General features: G+C 49.3%; 1 protein-coding gene across 26 annotated transcripts in view; it reads right to left on the bottom strand.

The window, feature by feature from the left end:
* Positions 1-5,308, bottom strand: part of Lrrfip1 (LRR binding FLII interacting protein 1) — a 120,781-nt gene extending 115,473 nt beyond the window's left edge. For 25 of the 26 annotated variants that reach the window (XM_060368842.1, XM_060368840.1, XM_060368841.1 and 22 more), the window contains exon 1: positions 5,142-5,299. In XM_060368842.1, the coding sequence (XP_060224825.1) occupies positions 5,142-5,237 (96 nt within the window). In that variant the 5' untranslated portion in view covers positions 5,238-5,299. Of the gene's footprint in view, positions 1-5,141 lie in introns of all 26 variants that reach the window. The other variant, XM_021659569.2, reaches the window with a different exon arrangement.
* Between the last annotated feature and the right edge of the window lie 13,110 nt (positions 5,309-18,418).

Genomic DNA, 18,418 nt, shown 5'->3' with positions numbered 1-18,418 from the left:
AAAAGAGCTGTCCAGCTTTGTAGGTAATGGCCTGAGAAGATGAGCTAAGGTAAAACTGCGTATTGGTTTGCTGAACTAAAGTTTTACAGATGGCGGGTGAAGGGAGGAGGTCCCAGACAGGGGAAGGCAGGGCAGCAGTCTGCCTCCTGGCAGATTACACTGAGGGCTCACAGGTCAGTCGGGGACAGCTGTCCTGCACACGGGTGAGGTCAGCCTGACGGTAGGATGTCATTTGCATGAAGTCTTAGATGGGGCATCAAACGCTCTGCTCTTCTGATGGGACTTAGCACAATGTCTGGCTCGCTGTGGTCCCCCTTCTTCCTTTTGTGCCCACACTTTGATGAGACCTGCAGTGACACTCTTAGTTACCATCCAGGACTGTGGTCTTCACTATGCAGCTTAGCCTCTTCGGCCTTTCAGAGAGAAGTCCCAACACTGAGCGTGGAGCCGGGAAGCACTTAGACTCTCCACAGATGGAGGAAGAGACAGCTGGCTCTGATAGAAATAGCTGTGGGTGGGGCCCAGAGGCCACCATCAACAGTAGGGCTGTCCAGCCACGGCTCAGAATCCTCTCTAACTTCTTCCATCTTTTGGAAATCACACCAGCAGTCCAAGCTCCCAGGCCCAGGAACTCCCGCTTTGGCCATTCATAATACCTCACAGATGCTGCCCACCCCCTAGGTCTGTAGCTCTCTTAGGAGGGCCACCCAGGATGGCTGCATTAGTATCTGAGGCAGAGACAGTTTTTCACATTGGACAATGAACAGTCACGTGTCTCCCTACCCTATGGAAGGTGGGTACCACCACTTCCTGACTTCACAGTACTAGCCACCCTGGATAGCACAGCCAGGCAGCATCCACTGAGTTTTTATTGCTTGACTAGTCTTGAAAAAAAAAAAAAAAAGGCATAAAGAGGAGGCTGAATTCAAGAGGCATGAGTACAAAGATGACCACCTCTCTTTGTTGAATTTGGGCAGTGGCTGATCCCAGTGTGATGTCACAGTGGGGAATAGGGCATGGGGACTGTGACAGAGGCCAGGCATCTGTCATGGTCGTGGAATTCCTCCCAGATCCCTCATTCCAAGACAGCACCAGGTCATCTTGGTGCTAAAGGTAGTGGAGGGAAAGGGTCTAATAAGAGCTAGACCTATGAGCACACCCCAACCTATCCAAATCCGAATGGCCTTGAAGCTTGAGGAGATGCGTAGATACCTTCCCTTCACACAGGCTGAGTTCTGAGGCCTACTTGGAAGGAGACAGCATGTGGAAGAACTACCTCAGTAGGATTGCCCAATACATAAGTGCTCACAGCAGCTCCCCAGGACAGAGCCTGCAGCAGGCATGTGGCTGCTAGTGGTTTCCTGCAGGAGCCTGGCAAGTAGGACAGAGCATGGGCTGGGCAGCCCTCACCTATGCAAGTACACCATCAGCCTGACCTTGCCGTGAGCCTAGAACAGGAAGTCACCAGAGTGGGGGAGTGACATTTTCAGTCCTCACATGTATGAGCTAATAGCTGCAGGCTGGCTTCCCCAGGGGCTCTGCTGGGGATGGGGAACCTCTCCTTCCACATACCAGAAACTTTGGTTCAGTGAAGGTGAAGTTGGGGGTGAGCTCTGAGCTTTCAACACTCAGTGCTCCAAAACCACATGCTGGGAGGGTTCACTTAGAGTGGGTTCCTTGGACAAGAGGCTTTAGGGGTAGTTAGGGACCAGAGACCTCCTTCCCCCTTCCTGCCCTGCCCTACTGAATGAGGAAAGGCATCTCATGTAGGCCACAGAGGGAGGGAATGACACACCACCCAAGGAGATGCCTCCAGTAGCTCATGACAGACAAACCCATATGAAGCCAGCTGTTGTGACTGTGGCAGGAATGGCCTGGAGAGGACACTGAACAGCCTTGGGCAGAGTGTTGAAGGGGAAGTTCAGGCACTTCCAACACTGGCAGAAGGTCCCATGGGGAAGGAGGGAAGACTCAGATTTGAGGTTTACCTCCTGAAACTACAGAGGCACCTCTGCCCAGAGGTGAGGCCTGGCACCCCCAACCTCCTAGAAGTCCATGTCTTAATGTCTGAAGAGTGCTGGCCCCTTCCCCCAACATCATGCTAGAATTGCACTTCCCAAGATGATCCACTAAGTACTGATGTGCCAGAGGCATATTAAATGACAACCCATCTAACTTGCTGGCTTGGAGCCAGACAACACCTGTGGAAATGGGCAGGCAAAGCAGGCTGTGGAGGAAGCACTGAAAAGCTCTGTTCTTTCCGAGAAAACTTCAGACTCCCAGGAGAACTGAACTCCTATTCTGTTCCATGGGGTGGTCCTCTACCCCGATGACTCTGGCCTCCTGATGACCTTGACCCAGAATCTCCACTTGTCTTCCTAACAGCAGCCCTCCTCCCAACACTTTTATAACCTCTTTACCCCTATTCAGGCCTATATAACTTCCTAAAGGATTCGGGGCACGCTGGCCCTCCCCAGCTCCAGACCAGGCATGGGTAGTCCTGTCTCTTTCTGCCACAGGGGCTTCTTAGAAGCTGGCAAACCATGGTCTCAGAATTTGGAGCAGGAGAGCTATAGAGACCTGCAGAGATTCCTCAGAGAACTGCTTCTAATTCTCTGGAGAGAGGCAGGCAGAGACCCCATGATCCAGGGGTCCAGTCTGGAATGGTCCAAGCTGAGGTCAGCGAACCCTCACACAGTTCCTCTGCCTGTGGGTGGGGTCAGCACGCAGGAGCCTGTAGTGTTAAGATTCAAGGACTAGCAGGAGGGGAATCCTGCCCTCTCCTGGGATTTTCATACTCTGCTGGTATGTGTCCCTTGTCCAGGTCAAGTGGTCAGGGTTTCTCTCCTGGCAGGCCAACCATCTGGCTGGTAGATACATCCTTTAAGAACTCCAGATGCCATTTCCTCCAGTAAGCAGCCTCTAATGCCATCTTTTTTTTTTTTTTTAACTAGAGTCTCACTTTGTAGCCCAGACTGAGCTCAATTCTGCATCCTCCCGTTCAGCCCTCCCCCAGTGCTACGATTAGAGGAAAATTCTCATCTTGCCAGACCCCTTGTTGATCCAAACCCTTGTCAGTTTCCCCACCAACTCTTGTCTGTTTAGGACAGGGATGTTGGGTACCATCGTGGAATGAAGAGTGACTAGGAAGGTACCAAGCCTGAGACAATTTTGCTAATGTTCATAAGAACACTCAATAAGTCAAGGAATAGATGTTTGCCATCTGAAGATTGATTTCTTTTCACAGTCTGGCAACCGAATTCAATTTGTAGCTGAGCAAACAACATTGCCTGCTCCCTCCAATCTTTTCGCTGACAGCCACTAGGTTTGGGTAATGGCCACATGTGTGGCTGACTTTCACTGGGATTTGGGACATTTGGGGTGCACTTGTTACACGGGTTGTTGGCACACAGTTTGCCTGCTGCTCCTTTGCATCTCCCCACAGCCTCCGAAAGACTGTCCTTCTTCCAGAGATGAGAACAGGGCTGAGACAGGGCTGGAAGGCTGGCTTTTTTGGACCAGCACAGCTAGTACAGAGTGGTCTGTCCTGTCTGGAGGCTCAGGTCTGACTCCTGCCTGTCTTTATAACTGCTGACTGCGGCTCCCTGGATGCAAGGCAGAACCATTGCCTGGCCTCTGCTTCCAGTCTATTTTTGTAACAACCAGGAGATAAGAGGCTGGCTTATGGGTCTCCCAACCTTCTCATTCCTTTGTCCTGCAGCCAACAGGAGCTGTGGGGCACATGGCCCTCCCGGAGCACTTATTTTCCGTGTGGGCACATACTCATGTGAGAGACTGTTGTAACCAGGAAATTATGTTCAAACCACTGCATTTAGCAAACGCCTGTATTTAGCCAAAGGTCCTGTAACCAACACCACTAATTACACCCTGGGCACCTGTCTCTAATGAGCTCTTAGTGTGTTGCCTAGTCTGGGTGGCACCTTCTACAGAAAACCAAGTGACCTCTGTGCGTTTTGCCAACTGCTCCAGGTACAGGCAGGGGCTTATGCCTAGAGTGACACGGGAGAGCTAAGTGTCAAAGGACCTCACAGAGGACAGAATTTATATACTGGGCTTCAGCAGATGAGTAGGAGTTTGGCGAAAAGCCCTCTCCTGTCTGGCACAGAGAAAACCATTTCTCTACTTAGTGTTTTGCAAACACGGACCCAAAGTGCCAGTAAAACTGAAGTCAGGCATCCCCAAGTACAAACAGGAAGAGCCAATCCTGGGCAGAACTCAGCCACTACCTCTCCAATGTAACCGCAAGCCTAAACTGCTAGGAAAAATTTCCGTGTGGAAATAACATGTAGGCTAACTCTCCATCACAGCCTGCCGGGAAGAGATGGGAGGAGTCTGGTTGTCACCTGCATGGACTCTTTTTTTTTTTTTTTTTCTTTCCTCCGTTAGTATGCGCACAGGACGCCCAACTCAGGGCAAACAGAAAGGCAATACAAATTTCTCTATTCCTTTGTCCATCCTGCCTCTTAACCAGTCAGTCCCCTCCCCCAGAGCGGCTGCCACCAGTTTGCTCTAGTCTTTCCATGTGTCGCGCATGCTGCTGCAGCCTAAAGGTTGCATCTTTGTGGGAGAAAACCGGGCGTTTGTGCAGATTCGCACACCCATGCGCCCTCCTTTGCCACGGGAGAAGTTCATTAGCGTACGCGTTTGCCGTAGTAATGAACTGTCCAGGAAACTTTTATCAAACCTCCTGGCTCGCTTTCAGGCTAGTCCAGACACGGGACCCCTAAGTTACCCCAAGCTGCAATGGTCACCAACCAACGAGGCCATTTCAGCAAGGCCATGTAGTTTCTGGGGCCGCCACTGGTCAGCAGGGTCGGCCTAGCCTCCTTTTCCGGTACAATGAGGGGCACTGGACCCCCACTCGACTGGGACCCGGCCACCTTGAGCCCCTGGTGGCTAGGTTCAGTCAGTCCCTGGCGCTAGCAGCCCACAGGACCAGGGTCTGGGGCTGAGGGCAGCAGCGCCACGGGTGTGTGGCGGGCGCGGAGTGGTCCGCAGGCCGTGGATGAAAGCCGGGGCCCAGCGCTCCCGGAGCCCAGCCCAGAGCGTGGCCGCTGGGGACTACGGGGACGGCTGGGGACCGCGGGGGACGCTGACAGCAGTGGCCGCGCCTCGCTCACCTCACGCGCAATCTGGTTCAGCGCATCGTCCTCCGCCGTCAGCCGCTCCCGGTTGGGGAGCCGCTTGCGCCCCGATCCCTGCGTGCCCATGTCCATCGGCCGCGGCGCACAGCTGCTGCGGGACCGGTCTTGGAGCCGCGCTCAGCCGGCCGCCCGCTCCGCCCCTCGCTCCGCCGCGGCGTCATGGCGTCAGCGGCGCGGGGCTGGGGACGCGGTGGGGACGCGGGAGGCCGGGGGCCAGGACCACGGAGATCCTCGGGTACCCTGAAGACCCTGGAGTGGGACTCAAGGACGCAGGGTGGTGATGGAGATGACAACGCGATGGTGGCGAGGAAGCTGGGGACAGGGAGGCAGGAATCCCGGGTGGTGCTCTCGGTGCCAAGGCTAGGCAAGGCAGGGACAGGATGCTGAAAGTGGCAGAGACCCCAAAAGAGGCCCCCTCATAAGGGCGGCCAGCGGTCAGGGACCTAGAGGTGGCAGAATGTGAGCTGCTGGAATACCAGAGCAGTGGGGACACAGGGCACGAGATGATGCCATGAGGCCAGGGGCTGCTGTTGGCGCTCAGGGGCGGGAGTTTAGAGGGCAATGCTAGGAACTGGCGTGCCCCAGGTCATGGCTGGAACAGTGGGTGGCTGAGTGGAAACCTCTGCTGGGGTTATCCAAGGGTTTTTAGAGGATTGGATGGCCCAGAAGAGTTTGCACTGAGGATGAGCCCAGGTGCCATAAGCTGGCATCCCTATCGCAGCCAGTGGAGATAAAAGTCCGTCCTCAAGGAGTGAGAGCCTTGCTCTGGGATCAGGTCCAGGTGCCTTCAGATGGTTGCCCAGGTAGCAGTGACTCCAGGCACCCAGTGCTCTCGGAACCGTCCTGCGAGAACACACAGTTCTGCATGCCTGTCTCGGTTCACATCACCAGCTGCGGCCCCCTGACTGGCCACTTGACTCCAGCTTCTGGGAAAGGGCCCAGCATATTCCTTGCTGTCTGTGTGAACGTCTCTGAGGCCATGGGCACCACTGGGAATGATGAAGGCTGCTCTGGGGCTAAGCAAGGTGAGCAAAGTTCTTCTGGCCTCCTTGTCTCCTGGTTCTTAGTGGACTGTACTAGACAGGGCACCTGTAAGAGGGTCAGGCTGGGAAAAGCACTGGGCTATCCGAAGTTTGGGTGAAATTCAAGGTGACTGTACCTGGGGAAAGACAGGAGGGCAAGGCTTCTGAAGTCAAGGGTGCCAGCTCTGCCCCCACTGGGATTGGGATGAATGACATTCTAATGTATGCCCAACCAGATTGTATGATCAAGTGTGTGAGAGCCCTTAGAAACATCATGTGAAAAAGGAAAGGGGCGAGAAGCAGACCCTTGCCCCTCCTCCCGCAGGGTCAGGGAAGCTGTCAGAAGTGCACACCAGGCAAAGGACGGTAAAGGGAGTGACGTGGAGGGGTGAGAGATTCCGATACCCTGTTCAGGTTACAGCCTGTTTAGCACACCGTAGGCACAAGGGAAATACGGGTTAGCTGAACCTCCATGTCCACACCACTTGGAGCCCTGTACTCCTTAGGGATGTAATCCTGCCTGGAGAAGCCATAGGCATTGTCTTTCTTTACCCAGGCCAGTTGGGGCTGCTTATCATCTCCCTAGCTAAGGTACACTGAGATGAGCCTGTCCTGCCAAGGCTGTGCCCCACCAACCTGTTCCTTCCTTCACACCTGCACCACCCCTACCACCTGTCAACTGACTGGCCAGGCTCTCAGGCACAACTGTGAAGAAGGCAGGCATGTTGCTGCCCTGTCAAGCAAGGTCAAGGAAATCCTGGGCACACCTTATCCAAAGCCAATTCCAAGTTCCAGCATCTTCCTTCTGGGAGAAGCCTGCCTGATACCTAAAACTTTTCCCTCTACCTTAGCTCCTCAGCCCTGCCCACCTGGCATCTCAGGAGCCTGATCCTTTTATGCTAAGGGCATTCCACTAGCTTGGCTGGCACAACCTCCTCCCCAAAGCTTTCTCTTGTCTCACACAATAATATCAGTATACTGTTTCAGAGCAGGGAGAGAAGACACCTCACAGATCTAAGGCCCAGAGCCTCTATGCTCATCTCTGAGGTCCTCCTTAAAAACTAATGCCACCTTTAGAAAGGATCCAGAAAGAGTAAAGGGGTGGGGGCAGGGCAGCCTGGGTAAAAGACACTGTATGATTGAACCCTAGAGAGTTTTCTTCCTTGGATTTCTTTTTTCACTGGGCAAGCCCTGCAAGGGGCTGGGAAGTTATAAGAGGTCCAGTCCAGTCTGTGAGAGTTTCTGGGGGAGAGGTCCATGTGAGCTATCACAGGGATCAAGATGGTGCATGAATTATCATGTGGTCCTTCCCAGGCCTCCTCTACTGTCTTCCACCAGCAAAGGATGGCAAGACCTCTCTTGGACTATAGTGGAGAGTCATGGGGAGTTAATGCCAGGAATGGCTGGCAGAATAGAGCAAAGCATCTTGTGGTAGAACATGGGGCCAAATTTATGGGCACCAGTGGGACTGAGAGCAGTTCTGTGTTCTGCCAGGGGGGTTGGTGGTTTGTCTCCTATGACCAGCCAGACACTTTCAGTTACTTCTTTCAATGACTCAGATGCATATTTCCAAAAGAGTAAGGTGGTTCAACTCACCCTGATGGTGCCATCTTCAATACCTGTCTTAGTTAGGACTTCTATTGCTGTGAAGAGGCAGCATGACCACAGCAACTCTTCTAAAGGAAAACATTTAATTGGGGCTGGCTTATAAATCAGAGGTTTAGTCCATTATTGTAATGGCAGGAGACATAGTGGCATGCAGGCAGATATGGTGTTGGAGAAGGAGCTAAGAATTCTATATCTTGATCCACAGGCAGCAAGAAGAGACAGAGGCACTGGGCCTGGCTGGAGCATAGGGTACCTCAAAGCCCACCCCCAGTAACATACTTCCTCCAACAAAGCCACACCTACTCCAATAAGACCACATCTCTGAATAACTCCACTCCCTGTGACCAAGCGTTTAAACACACTGAGACTATGGGGACCATTCCTATTCAAACCACCACACAACAATTTCAGCAAACTTCAAGTTTGATAGAGAAAACGTGAAGGTTGTCTTGGGCTCTTTCTCTCCATCTCCTCCCCTCTCCTAATCCAACCAGCGGCCCAAACTTGTTTTTCCTTCACTTCCCATCAGGATCCCTGCTCCTCTTCATTCTACCATGGTCTGTTCCCAGCTCACTTAGACTTCTTCTCTCTATAGTGTTGGGGTGGGTGGTTTCCTGAGTGGACTGCATAGTGTTCTATAAACCACAAAGGGTCTATAAACCAGAAGGGGAGTGGGAGGCTGTGATGTCTGCCACCCTCACAGCATCTTGTGTCATTCTCAGGGCAGCTTCCTGAGGCCTAACACCAAGCTTGCCTTTTTGTTTCCCCAAGGGCCTTGTTCAGGGTTGTGGATCCATGAGTGTTGACAAAATGTACTCGAGGGGTTGAATAGATGGCTCAGCATTTAAGGGCATTGACTGCTCTTGAAGAAGACCTGTGTTCAGTTCCCGGCACCCATATGGTGGCTCACAGCCATTTATGGCTCCGGTTTCAAGGGATCTGATGCCCTCTTCTAACTTCCTTGGGTGCCATGAATGAGCATGGTGCACATACATACGCACATGCAGGCAAAATGCTCATCATAGTTGACTGCACACATAGGCTTTTCTATGTTGCTATGTAAAACAGAACAGAAAAACCAATTTTGTTTCTACTTGTGGAAGAGAAATGCTGCAAATACTTATCAAGTAGTGATAGAATCAGCTTTCTCCAGTGTGGGTTGTAGTAGCTATTGGATCCATTGGCTTAACACACACACACACACATACTCTCACACACACATATACTCACACACATTCACATATACTCACACACACACATACATACTCACACACATATACACAGCAGGGAACTTTCAGCCTCCAGTCATGGAGGTTCAGCTACATCAAAATCCCATTCTTCTGACAATGATGATGCTAAATGTGTCTGTATAGCAAGGAGCCATTTATGAGTACTGGGGAGTCAGAGGCAGACAAGAATCCAAGTGGACATGGCCTTTGCAGTAAGGGAAACAAACGAGGTGACATCTTCCAAGTAAGCCTTTTGCCATCATTGAGATACACCAGGAACAGGTCTCAAGATGGTGGATTGAAGAGATAGATGTCAGAGTCTGGGGCTACAAAACCAGTGGGAAAGTCAAAGAAATGGGGAACCATGAAGAAGTAAGTTGTAAGATGCTAAATGGGCAGGGTCCTGGGTTGCACATCTGTGGAGAACTCTCCAAGGAACCCAGAAAACTGCAACAACTAGAACCCTGAAGCGTTGAGCAAAGGCTGTCAGCAACTGTCCAGGACCTGGGACTGCGGTTGGAAGGGTCGCGTTGAGCAAAGGCTGTCAGCAACTGTCCAGGACCTGGGGCTGCGGTTGGAGGGTCTCTCAAAGCCCTGTGTTTTGAAAGCTCACCCAACAGCCTTCAGCAGCATTGAGAAGGTTGTGTAGTCGTCTGGGAAGGGGGAGCCTCAGCTGAAGAATTTCCTCTATCAGGTTGGCCTGTGGGCGTGGCTGGCAGACATTTTTCTTGATTAGTGATTGACATGGAAGGGCTCAGCCTACTGTGGGCAGTGCCACCCCTGGGCAGGTGGTCCTGGGTGGCATAAGAAAGCAGGATAAGCAAGACATGGAGAGCAAGCCAGTAAGAAGCATTCCTCCATGGCCTCTGCACCAGTTTCTGCCTTCAGGTTCCTGCCCTGATTTTCCTCAGTGACGGACTGTAACCTGGGAGCTATAAGATGGAATAAACCCTTTCCTCCCATAAGTTGTTTTGGTCAGTGCTTTATCACAGAGGTGGTGGATCGTTTAGAAGGTGGGACCTCATGGGATGAAGGTGGGTCATTGGTCCATGTTCTTGAAGAGCATAGTGGGACTCTGGACATTTCCTGCCTCTTTCTTTGCTTCTGACCACCATGAGAGGAACAGTCCTGTTTCAGCAAGATGTGAAGAACCAGATGAGTGTGATTTGCAGCTTCTAAAAACATGAACCCAAAAAACCTTTCTTTTTCACAAGTTGCTTCTCTTGGGTATTTTGCCATAGTGACAGACTGTTGACTATTGAGCCTACTATATACCATGAGCTCTTACTGAAATCCCAACCACTTCTTAAAGGAGAGGCCACGTTTTTGTTTGTTTGTTTGTTTTTTCTAGAAAATATGATAAAAATACCCAAGTAGATACGCTGTGAGAAGACTTAGAGCCAGGTCTCAATGGGACCAAGGTGACAACCAGGACTACAGAAGGTTAGCTTACTGCTGGGATTCAACACTCTTCAAAAGAAGACAACAGAATCCAGAGTCTGCAAAAACAATGCCCTCACTCTACGCTATCCTAAGGAATTACTAGACAAGAAAAAGACAGTCAAGAGACATAGAGTCAATTGGGAAAAATTCAGAGGTGATACAGATGTTGAAAGAAGCAGTATAAAATAACCATGAGAGATGTGGGTGTAAAGGATGAAGATAGAGAATGCAGAAGAGACTTGGGAATTATAAACATGAACACGCCATGACACACTGGCACATGTATAAGTTCCCATTCCTCATGAGCTGAAGTGGGAGACTTGCTTACATCAGTGCTTGTGTGAGTGCATGCCCGGTAAGTGTAGGTGCCTATGGCGGCCAGCAGAGGGTGCTGGGTCCCCTGGAGTCACAGGCACTTTTGAGCTGCCTGATGAGGGTCCTCTGGAAGAACGGCAAGCACTCTTAACCTCCCAGCCCCAGAAAATTATATTTCAGCAAAAAATATATAGAATAGTATTATTAAGAGGCTGGATAATATATGAGGAAAGACTGGTAAACTTGAGGAATGATCAATAAAGTTACTTAAACAGAGTGACACAGAAAAACAAATTAAACAAATAGGAGTGGTTTCAGGGGATTCAGGCTCCTGTGGTGGTTCACACATTTTTAACAGAGGCACTGGGAATTCAATGAAGAAGTAGGGACTGGAGCCACTGGGAATCTATCTGGGTAGGCACCCATACAGAATTGAATTTTACATTCTCTTACACTGTGTACAATTATGTCATAGTAAATTTTAGACTCATACTTAAAAGTTTCTAGAAGAAAATGTTAGAGAACAACTTTCAGAACATATAAAAGGCCAAAATTTCATAGACAGTACACAGAAAGCATAAATTATGAAATGAAAGTTGATAAAATTCTAAGAAAAATAAAATTCTGCTAATTTAAGACTTTCATTATGAAAATGAAAAGATGAGCCACAGATTCGGAGGCAATTTCCATAATACACTGTGGTAACAACATGCCCGTTTCTAAAATGAAGACATCTGAAGCAGGACTTTCACATTGAAGGGATACAAATGCCAAGAAGTCACCAAAACAGAGTTTGGTAGTATTGTTAGAGAGGTGGAGAATAAGAAGATAGTTCTGATAAGGCCAAATGTGAGCTAGTGTGGGCATAATCCATGTAGCCACTTTTAAATGCCTCCTGGTAGTTACTTAGAAACATAATGCATTAGTTACTTCTCTCATTGTTGTGGCACTGTACCTGACAAGAGCAACTTAAGGGAGGTAGGGCTTATGCGGGCTCACAGTTCTAGGGATACGTCCATCGGAGTTGGGGAAGGCATAGTAGCAGGGTTGGAGGCATCTGTAGTCAGCAAGCAGAGAGAGAGAGAGAGAGTTGAATGCTGGTTCTAAGCTTGCTTTGTGCAGCCTCGGCTGTCCTGGACTTGCTTTGTAGACTAGGCTGGCCTCAAACTCACAGAGATCCACCTGCCTCTGCCTCCCTGAGTGCTGAGATTGCAGACGTGTGCCACTGCACCTGGCTGCTTTCTGCCTTTGACTCAGTCACAGACTGCAGTGCCTGAAATAGAGCCACCCAAGCTTAGGGTGTGACTTCCCATGTCTATTAACCCGATCAGAAACCTCCCAGACATGCACAGTAATTTGTCCTCTAGATCCTCTCAAGTTGGCGGTCCCCGTAAACTGCCGTATGATGCAGCCATTCTACTCCTAATGATTTACCCAAGACAGATGAAAACATGCCCGAAAGACACAGACCAGAATGTTTGTGGATGTTACATTCACAGCACCCAGAAGCTGAGAACAACCAACTGTCCACTGACAAATTCAGCGTAAAATATATAGCTTTTTTTTTTTTTTTTTTTCAGTAACAATGAACATAGTAATGTAGACAATAATGACAGGTTCTAGCATGGCTCTTTTGCTATTGATCTCGAGGATAGCACACACACAGGGATTCCCACTGTGGGCTGGCTCCTCTGCAGGCTTAGAGCATCCACACAGACCTGCACATCTGGATACAAATCCACCATTCCTTGGAGGTTCCGAGGTACCCATCACCAGTGACACTGTGCCCAGAGCCTCACGGTATTTCTGCTCAAGGCACCATTCTTATCAGTCACACACCCTTGTCCTCCACAGTGGAAACTGAGCACAGATGTTTCAGCTCTCTTTTCTGGGTCTGGAAGATGCTTCTCATATTTTTGGCAGTGACTTTTAAAGCACGTCATGTCCTTGATTTGGCAATTTTAAAATAGCACAAACATTTCATCAAGTTTTTTTGTTCGCTGAATAATGCCCCTGAGACTTTTTTTTTTTTTTCAGTGTGTGTGAGAAAAATCATTGGAAATTTCCCCACATTAACATAGTGCTGACAATGCAGCCTCTCTGACATCCTCTCTCTGCCTGGCTTCTCTCAGCCCAACTCCAGGCAAGGTCTGAGGTGAAGCATTGCAACCACTATTCAATCTATTTTAAGAACATAACAACAACAAAAGAAGAAGAACGGCTCCTGGGACTGGATGGCTCAGCAGTTAAGAGCGCTGCCTGCTCTTACAAAGGATCTGGGTTCCTGTTCCCAGGACCCACAGGCGTGGTGGGGGTCACAACTGTCTCGATCTCCAGTTCCAGGGGATCTGATATCCTCTTCTGGTTTCCTTGGGCCCTGCACATGTGTGGACACACTACATACATGCAGGCAAAACAGCCATCCACAAAAAATAAAAATAATAGATCTTTTAATAAAAGGAACATAGCTTATGAGTTAGTCATTTGTGCGATGTGTTCAAGTTGAACTTTTTGTAGTAACATCTCCAGAGAAAGAACAGTTAATAAAATCTGCTATGATGTGGATATAAACATGGTTTATTTTGATCACAGGTGTGGGATATGAGACTGATTCAGACTGTCCACAGCAGCAAACTATTTGCCTTGTGAGGGCTCTGAGAGGGCGCTTTGCCAGCTGTAGATAGTTTTAATCTGAGGACTCTGGAGAGGGAATAAATGCCAGGGCCCAGAGAGAGGGGGCTCCAAGGAGGAGGAAAGCTGCTGTTGTGTCCCCTGCCCTCCCCGCTCTTGGCTGCTGTTGATACAGCATGAAGAGAAGAAGTTGGAGATACCCTGAAAAGACGATTAAACTTGCCCCAAGGAGCTTGACAACCTTCCGCGAATCCTACCGGTGTGTGTCGCCACAGCCGGCAGGAACTTGACACCATAACCAGCAGGAAGTACCTAAAGAGAACCAGGCCCCACCTCCCCACTAACCTCCTTTCTCTCCTACCTGGTATTGGGGCTTTGGAAGGCATTGGGCTGGAGAGGAGGAAAAATGGCCTAAGAAACGTAAATAAAATTGATTTTTAAAATATGCTAAAATGACTTATCAAATTTAGATCGACTCAGAGTAGAGGGAAGTAGTGGAGTATGATCAAATGTACAGTAGGAGCATTGAGTAGATCTTGTGGGAGTATAATTATCTGAAACTATCTCATGCCTTAGAAATTGAATGTTTGCCAGATCTTGCAACCAAGCTCATTATATGCCAGAAAATCATTTAAAACTATGCACTCTGCTTCCCTACTACATACTCAGCCTGTTTAACTTGTATTTAAGAAAACAATATAACCAACTCTACTAGCTCTGGACTTCCTATGTAATCAGCCTTTACAATCTAAGCTAAATATGTAGCTTTAATCTTGAACTATGTACTCTTGCATGCCCCTGGCTCAGAAAGTGTGTGTGTTTAATTTTTTGCTGAAAGCAGCTAATAGGTCAAAAGCAACCTTAAAAAGTATCTACCATAAAGGCTGAAGGTAACATTTGTTCACAGTTTAGAGGGCTGTTCTGTGTCAGTTGGGGGTCATAACTGACCAGGATCTCCGTAGAAAAGAAGTAATCATCCCCCAGGCCATACTTTCTATGCTGTTTAATAAATACAGAGCCAAACCCTTTGTTGAGGACAGAAATCAACTTCATACAGTAGACAGCACACAGGTCCCAAACCGTAGATGACAGACAGATGGAGGGCCCAGGGAAAGAAGAGGAAACTTCATATTTAGGCTCATTCTTGGTTGGACGTACTCCACGAGGAAGAAAGACTTTTCATTAATGCTGTATTGACATAGGGTCAGACGAAACCACGCCTGTCAGCTTCCCCATGACCCAGAGCCTATCACACTGTAAATGCGTGCAGGTCTGGCGTGCACAGGGCACAAACCTACCTTCAGTGTGTCTTAAGGTACTAAAGCAGAGTTATGTGGGGGGGGGGGATTGGAAACGAGCCCTTGCTGGGGAGAGGGTGTGGTAGACTCCGGGGCAGGGGGATGCAGCCTTGGGTTTACCTGGTTCTCTGTACCTGGCTTCTCTCTCTTACAGTGGCATTCCAACAGCCTCGTGTCCTGGATCCGGACTTGGTCTTTTTAAGAAAACAGGTCAGGATCCTTGCCCAGCCTGACTGACACCTCAGCTGCCTCAGTGGTGTGCAGAAAGAGACGCCCTTTCAGGAAGAGAGCTGCTGGCCTTGGAGAAGAGCTAGGGTAGATGAGTAGGGCCAGGCATGATCCCAGGGAAGAGGATGAAGACATATCAGTTCTTAGCTAAGAAAGAGAACACACTGATGTTTATGCAGCTCAGTCTCCATGTGGGTTCCCGAGTAAGGGGAGCAGGGGCTGCCTCTGTCATGAACTCCGTTGCCTGCTCTTTGATCACTTGTCCCTGGCGATGTGACCTGACCACAGAGGAAGATGATTCAGGCAGTCCTGATGAGACTTGATAAGCTATGGGCCAATGGCAGAGAAAGAAACTGCCTCTTTTAGTGGACTAGGGGAAGGAGATGGGGGGAAGGGTTGGACTGGGAGGAATTTCGGAAGGGGGCTTCAATTGAAAAAAAAAAGGCATGCACCACCGTGTCCAGCTTAGTTCTACTCTTTTGATATAAGGACTCACACTGTAGCCCAGGTTTGCTCAGAACTCACTATGTAGCCCATGATGCCTCCAAACTCATAGCAATCATCCCTCTTCAGCTTTCTGAGCTCTGGGAACTCAGGGTAACAACTGCACTTAAATTTTTTCCCAAGGGTCCAGTTGGCGGGGGGGATATTCCTTCAACTGAGGGTAGGTTCTGAGAATGTAAAACCTTCCTCTGTAGCTCACAACCCTCAGAGGACAGGCCCTTGGGAAATGTGCACACACTCATCTTCTCATGAATATTGAAGACACGTCATGAATATTTATCAATGGAATTGCGTCTCTCTGGGATTATCTTATTTGAATTCCTAACATGTGTGCCTCTTTCTGAATGTGACCAGACCTGAAATAGGAACTTCACAGAGCTAATCAGGTTAAGATGCAGTCACCAGGGTGGCCCTAACTGAGCAGGACTGGTGGTGTTGAAGAGGGGACGTTTGGAGAGAGCCACCAGCACAGAGAGAAGCTGCGTGAAGATGAGGGCAGAGGTTGCCCTGCTGCCAAGGGCATGGAGGGCTGCTCACAGTCTCCAGGGAGAAGGCTGGCTACTCCCGACAGCTTCCAGACTTCATCTTGGGTTTCTGGCCTCCTGGAACAATATTGTCTTGCTGTTTACACAGCTCAGCTTGTGGGGCTTTTGCAGCTGTTTGAGCAGAGGCATACATATACAAGGGTTGGGAAGGAAAGCACAGCTTCTGTGCAGGAGATGTGCCTTCCTTTGTTCTGGACCTTCTTCTCCAGGCCTGCCTGCCTCCAGGCCTTGGCTTCATTCTTGGAGGAGCCCTTGCCTCAACAATTGTCCTCCATGCGGATATGGGCACAGACCACTCAGGAGTGAGAGTGGCTCTTTCCTCTCCAGGTTTGGGAGGGTCACAGGTGTTTACAGGAAGGCCTGTGAACCTCCAGAGCCTGTCAGGTGAGTCAGTGTGGAAATGTCTGTGAAATGAGAGAAGCCACTGAAAGGACACCCAATACCTCAAGGCTCAGACAGTCGTCAGCTCCTCCACCTCAGGTCCCAGCTTGATCTGCACTCCCCCTCTGCAGGGTCCCCTGTGGCCCCCTGCACTGAGCTCCCCAAAGACTCCCATTATGTGCACTTTGGCAGGCTGGCATGAGGGTGAACAATGCTGCTGCCAACATTAGTGAAGCTAAGAGCAACACAAGAACTGAGTCACTTGCTTCACTGTGCCCGCTGGGCTCCGGATGCACTCTGAGAGCCTGACCGCAGCTCTGATTGCCGTTTCTCCCCTCGACCGCTGAGTCAAAGGCTGTATTGTTGCCGAGCCCATTGACGGGCATTCCTGCATCTCTCCTGGCAAACAGCTGCCCTGGTGTGTGAGCCGAAGCTTGTGGAAGTGCCATCTGCCTACCCCCTTGCCAACCTTGGATATGGCGGGTCTGTTGATCCTTCCGTGGGGGCTGGACCAGTTCTCTGCACATTGGCCAAGTGAAATGCTTGTGTGTTTACTGCCCGCCTCTGAGCTGGTTTCAGGGAATTGTTTGTGCTTTTGTCTTTTTTTTTTTAATTTCTGATTTATAACTTAAGGATCCAAAGCAACATCTCTACAGAAGTTATTTCCCAGATTTTTGCATGAATAGGGCTCTCGTTGGCAAGAGTTTATTTCCCCTGAGGGCTGCTATCTGAGTATGGCTGTGGTAGTTAACAAACAGGAAGGCTTCAATAGCTGCGCGGGTGTGGGGAAGGCACTTGTTCCCTCTCTCTCTCTCTCTCTCTCTCTCTGAGCCTCAATTTTTTCCACCTATAAAGTGGAGATAACTGTATAGGGCTTCCTTGGCTGTTTGAGGGTTCTTTTTATAATTTATGCAGACACTGAGCTGAGCAGGTGCCCAGTGGGCCCTAATATATGACACCTCCCTGTTCTTTGACTGACACTGAGCAAGTATCACTGTGGGTTCTGCTGGTCCTTTAGGTATCCTGCAAACAAAACTTCAAGGCAAAGAGGCTGTCCTTGGAGGTATAGGGAAGAGAAAAATGAAGTTGCCTGGGCAGTTTGTGTGTGACTTCTTGACAACAGCATTGGACAGGGGCATTAGTGTGGGAGTGAGTGGGCAGGAAAATGAGGTCATAGCCAAGAAAACAACACATGGTGTGGTGGAGTACTTGGCTAGCAGATACAAGGGGGTCGACCTTCAGCACTGCAAAACCAAAACCAGAAACAAATGGATAGAAACAGATCCATAATCCACAATTTATAAAAACTCATGAAGCTACAATTAATGGATGAGGGCTCTGAACTACTACATTCAACACAACAATAAAAATCTGTAAGAGAAATGTATTTAAAGTTGATTTCAGGAGAGATTTATCAACCTGTGAACAGAACCATATAGAAATGACAGGACTGAAAATCTGCAATACAGTTTACCTAAGAATCAAGTAAGGAGATGGATTGGACAATAAGGATATCTAGTTGCATTTAAAGAAAAAGGAAAGGAAGAAAAAAAGAATAGAAAGTTTGAGACTGTGTTGTTGCTGCGCTCTGACAGTTGGAGGCTGTGGTGACTTGATGGCGTTAAGGGTCAGCTTACTTGGGTCCCTTTGCAAGGAGAAAGGGCGCTGAGAGCTTTTGTATCCTGGACACCTGGCAGCAGGGAACAGTGGCAACAAGTCCTCAGAGCAGCAGCAGGTGGCTCTTTCTAGCTTTAGAGTGCTCCTGTGCAGATCTGGGTGTCAGGACATTTAGCCTTTGTATAGGCCTAAGGCGGGATTCTTCAGCTGCCACTGTTAGATTTCAGGCCCGAGTTTTTTGAGACCCTCTACCCTAAAGATTACTCTTCCAGAACTCTTCAGGGTTCTATTCTCTGGCTCCTTATAGCCTCTGTTTCCTCAGCTGCATCTCTCTTATCCGCCCTTTGCATTCCCTCTTGTTTAGCTGCTTTGGGCACTGTCACAGCCCCTTTAGCATCTATTGCTGCTAGCTGGGCTGCTGTCAGCCTACCT

The sequence above is a fragment of the Meriones unguiculatus genome, chromosome 15, assembly GCF_030254825.1.
Source record: "Meriones unguiculatus strain TT.TT164.6M chromosome 15, Bangor_MerUng_6.1, whole genome shotgun sequence".
NCBI classification, from domain to species: domain Eukaryota; kingdom Metazoa; phylum Chordata; class Mammalia; order Rodentia; family Muridae; genus Meriones; species Meriones unguiculatus.
Note: the sequence above shows the minus strand (reverse complement) of the source record. Positions and strands in the feature narration are given on the sequence as shown.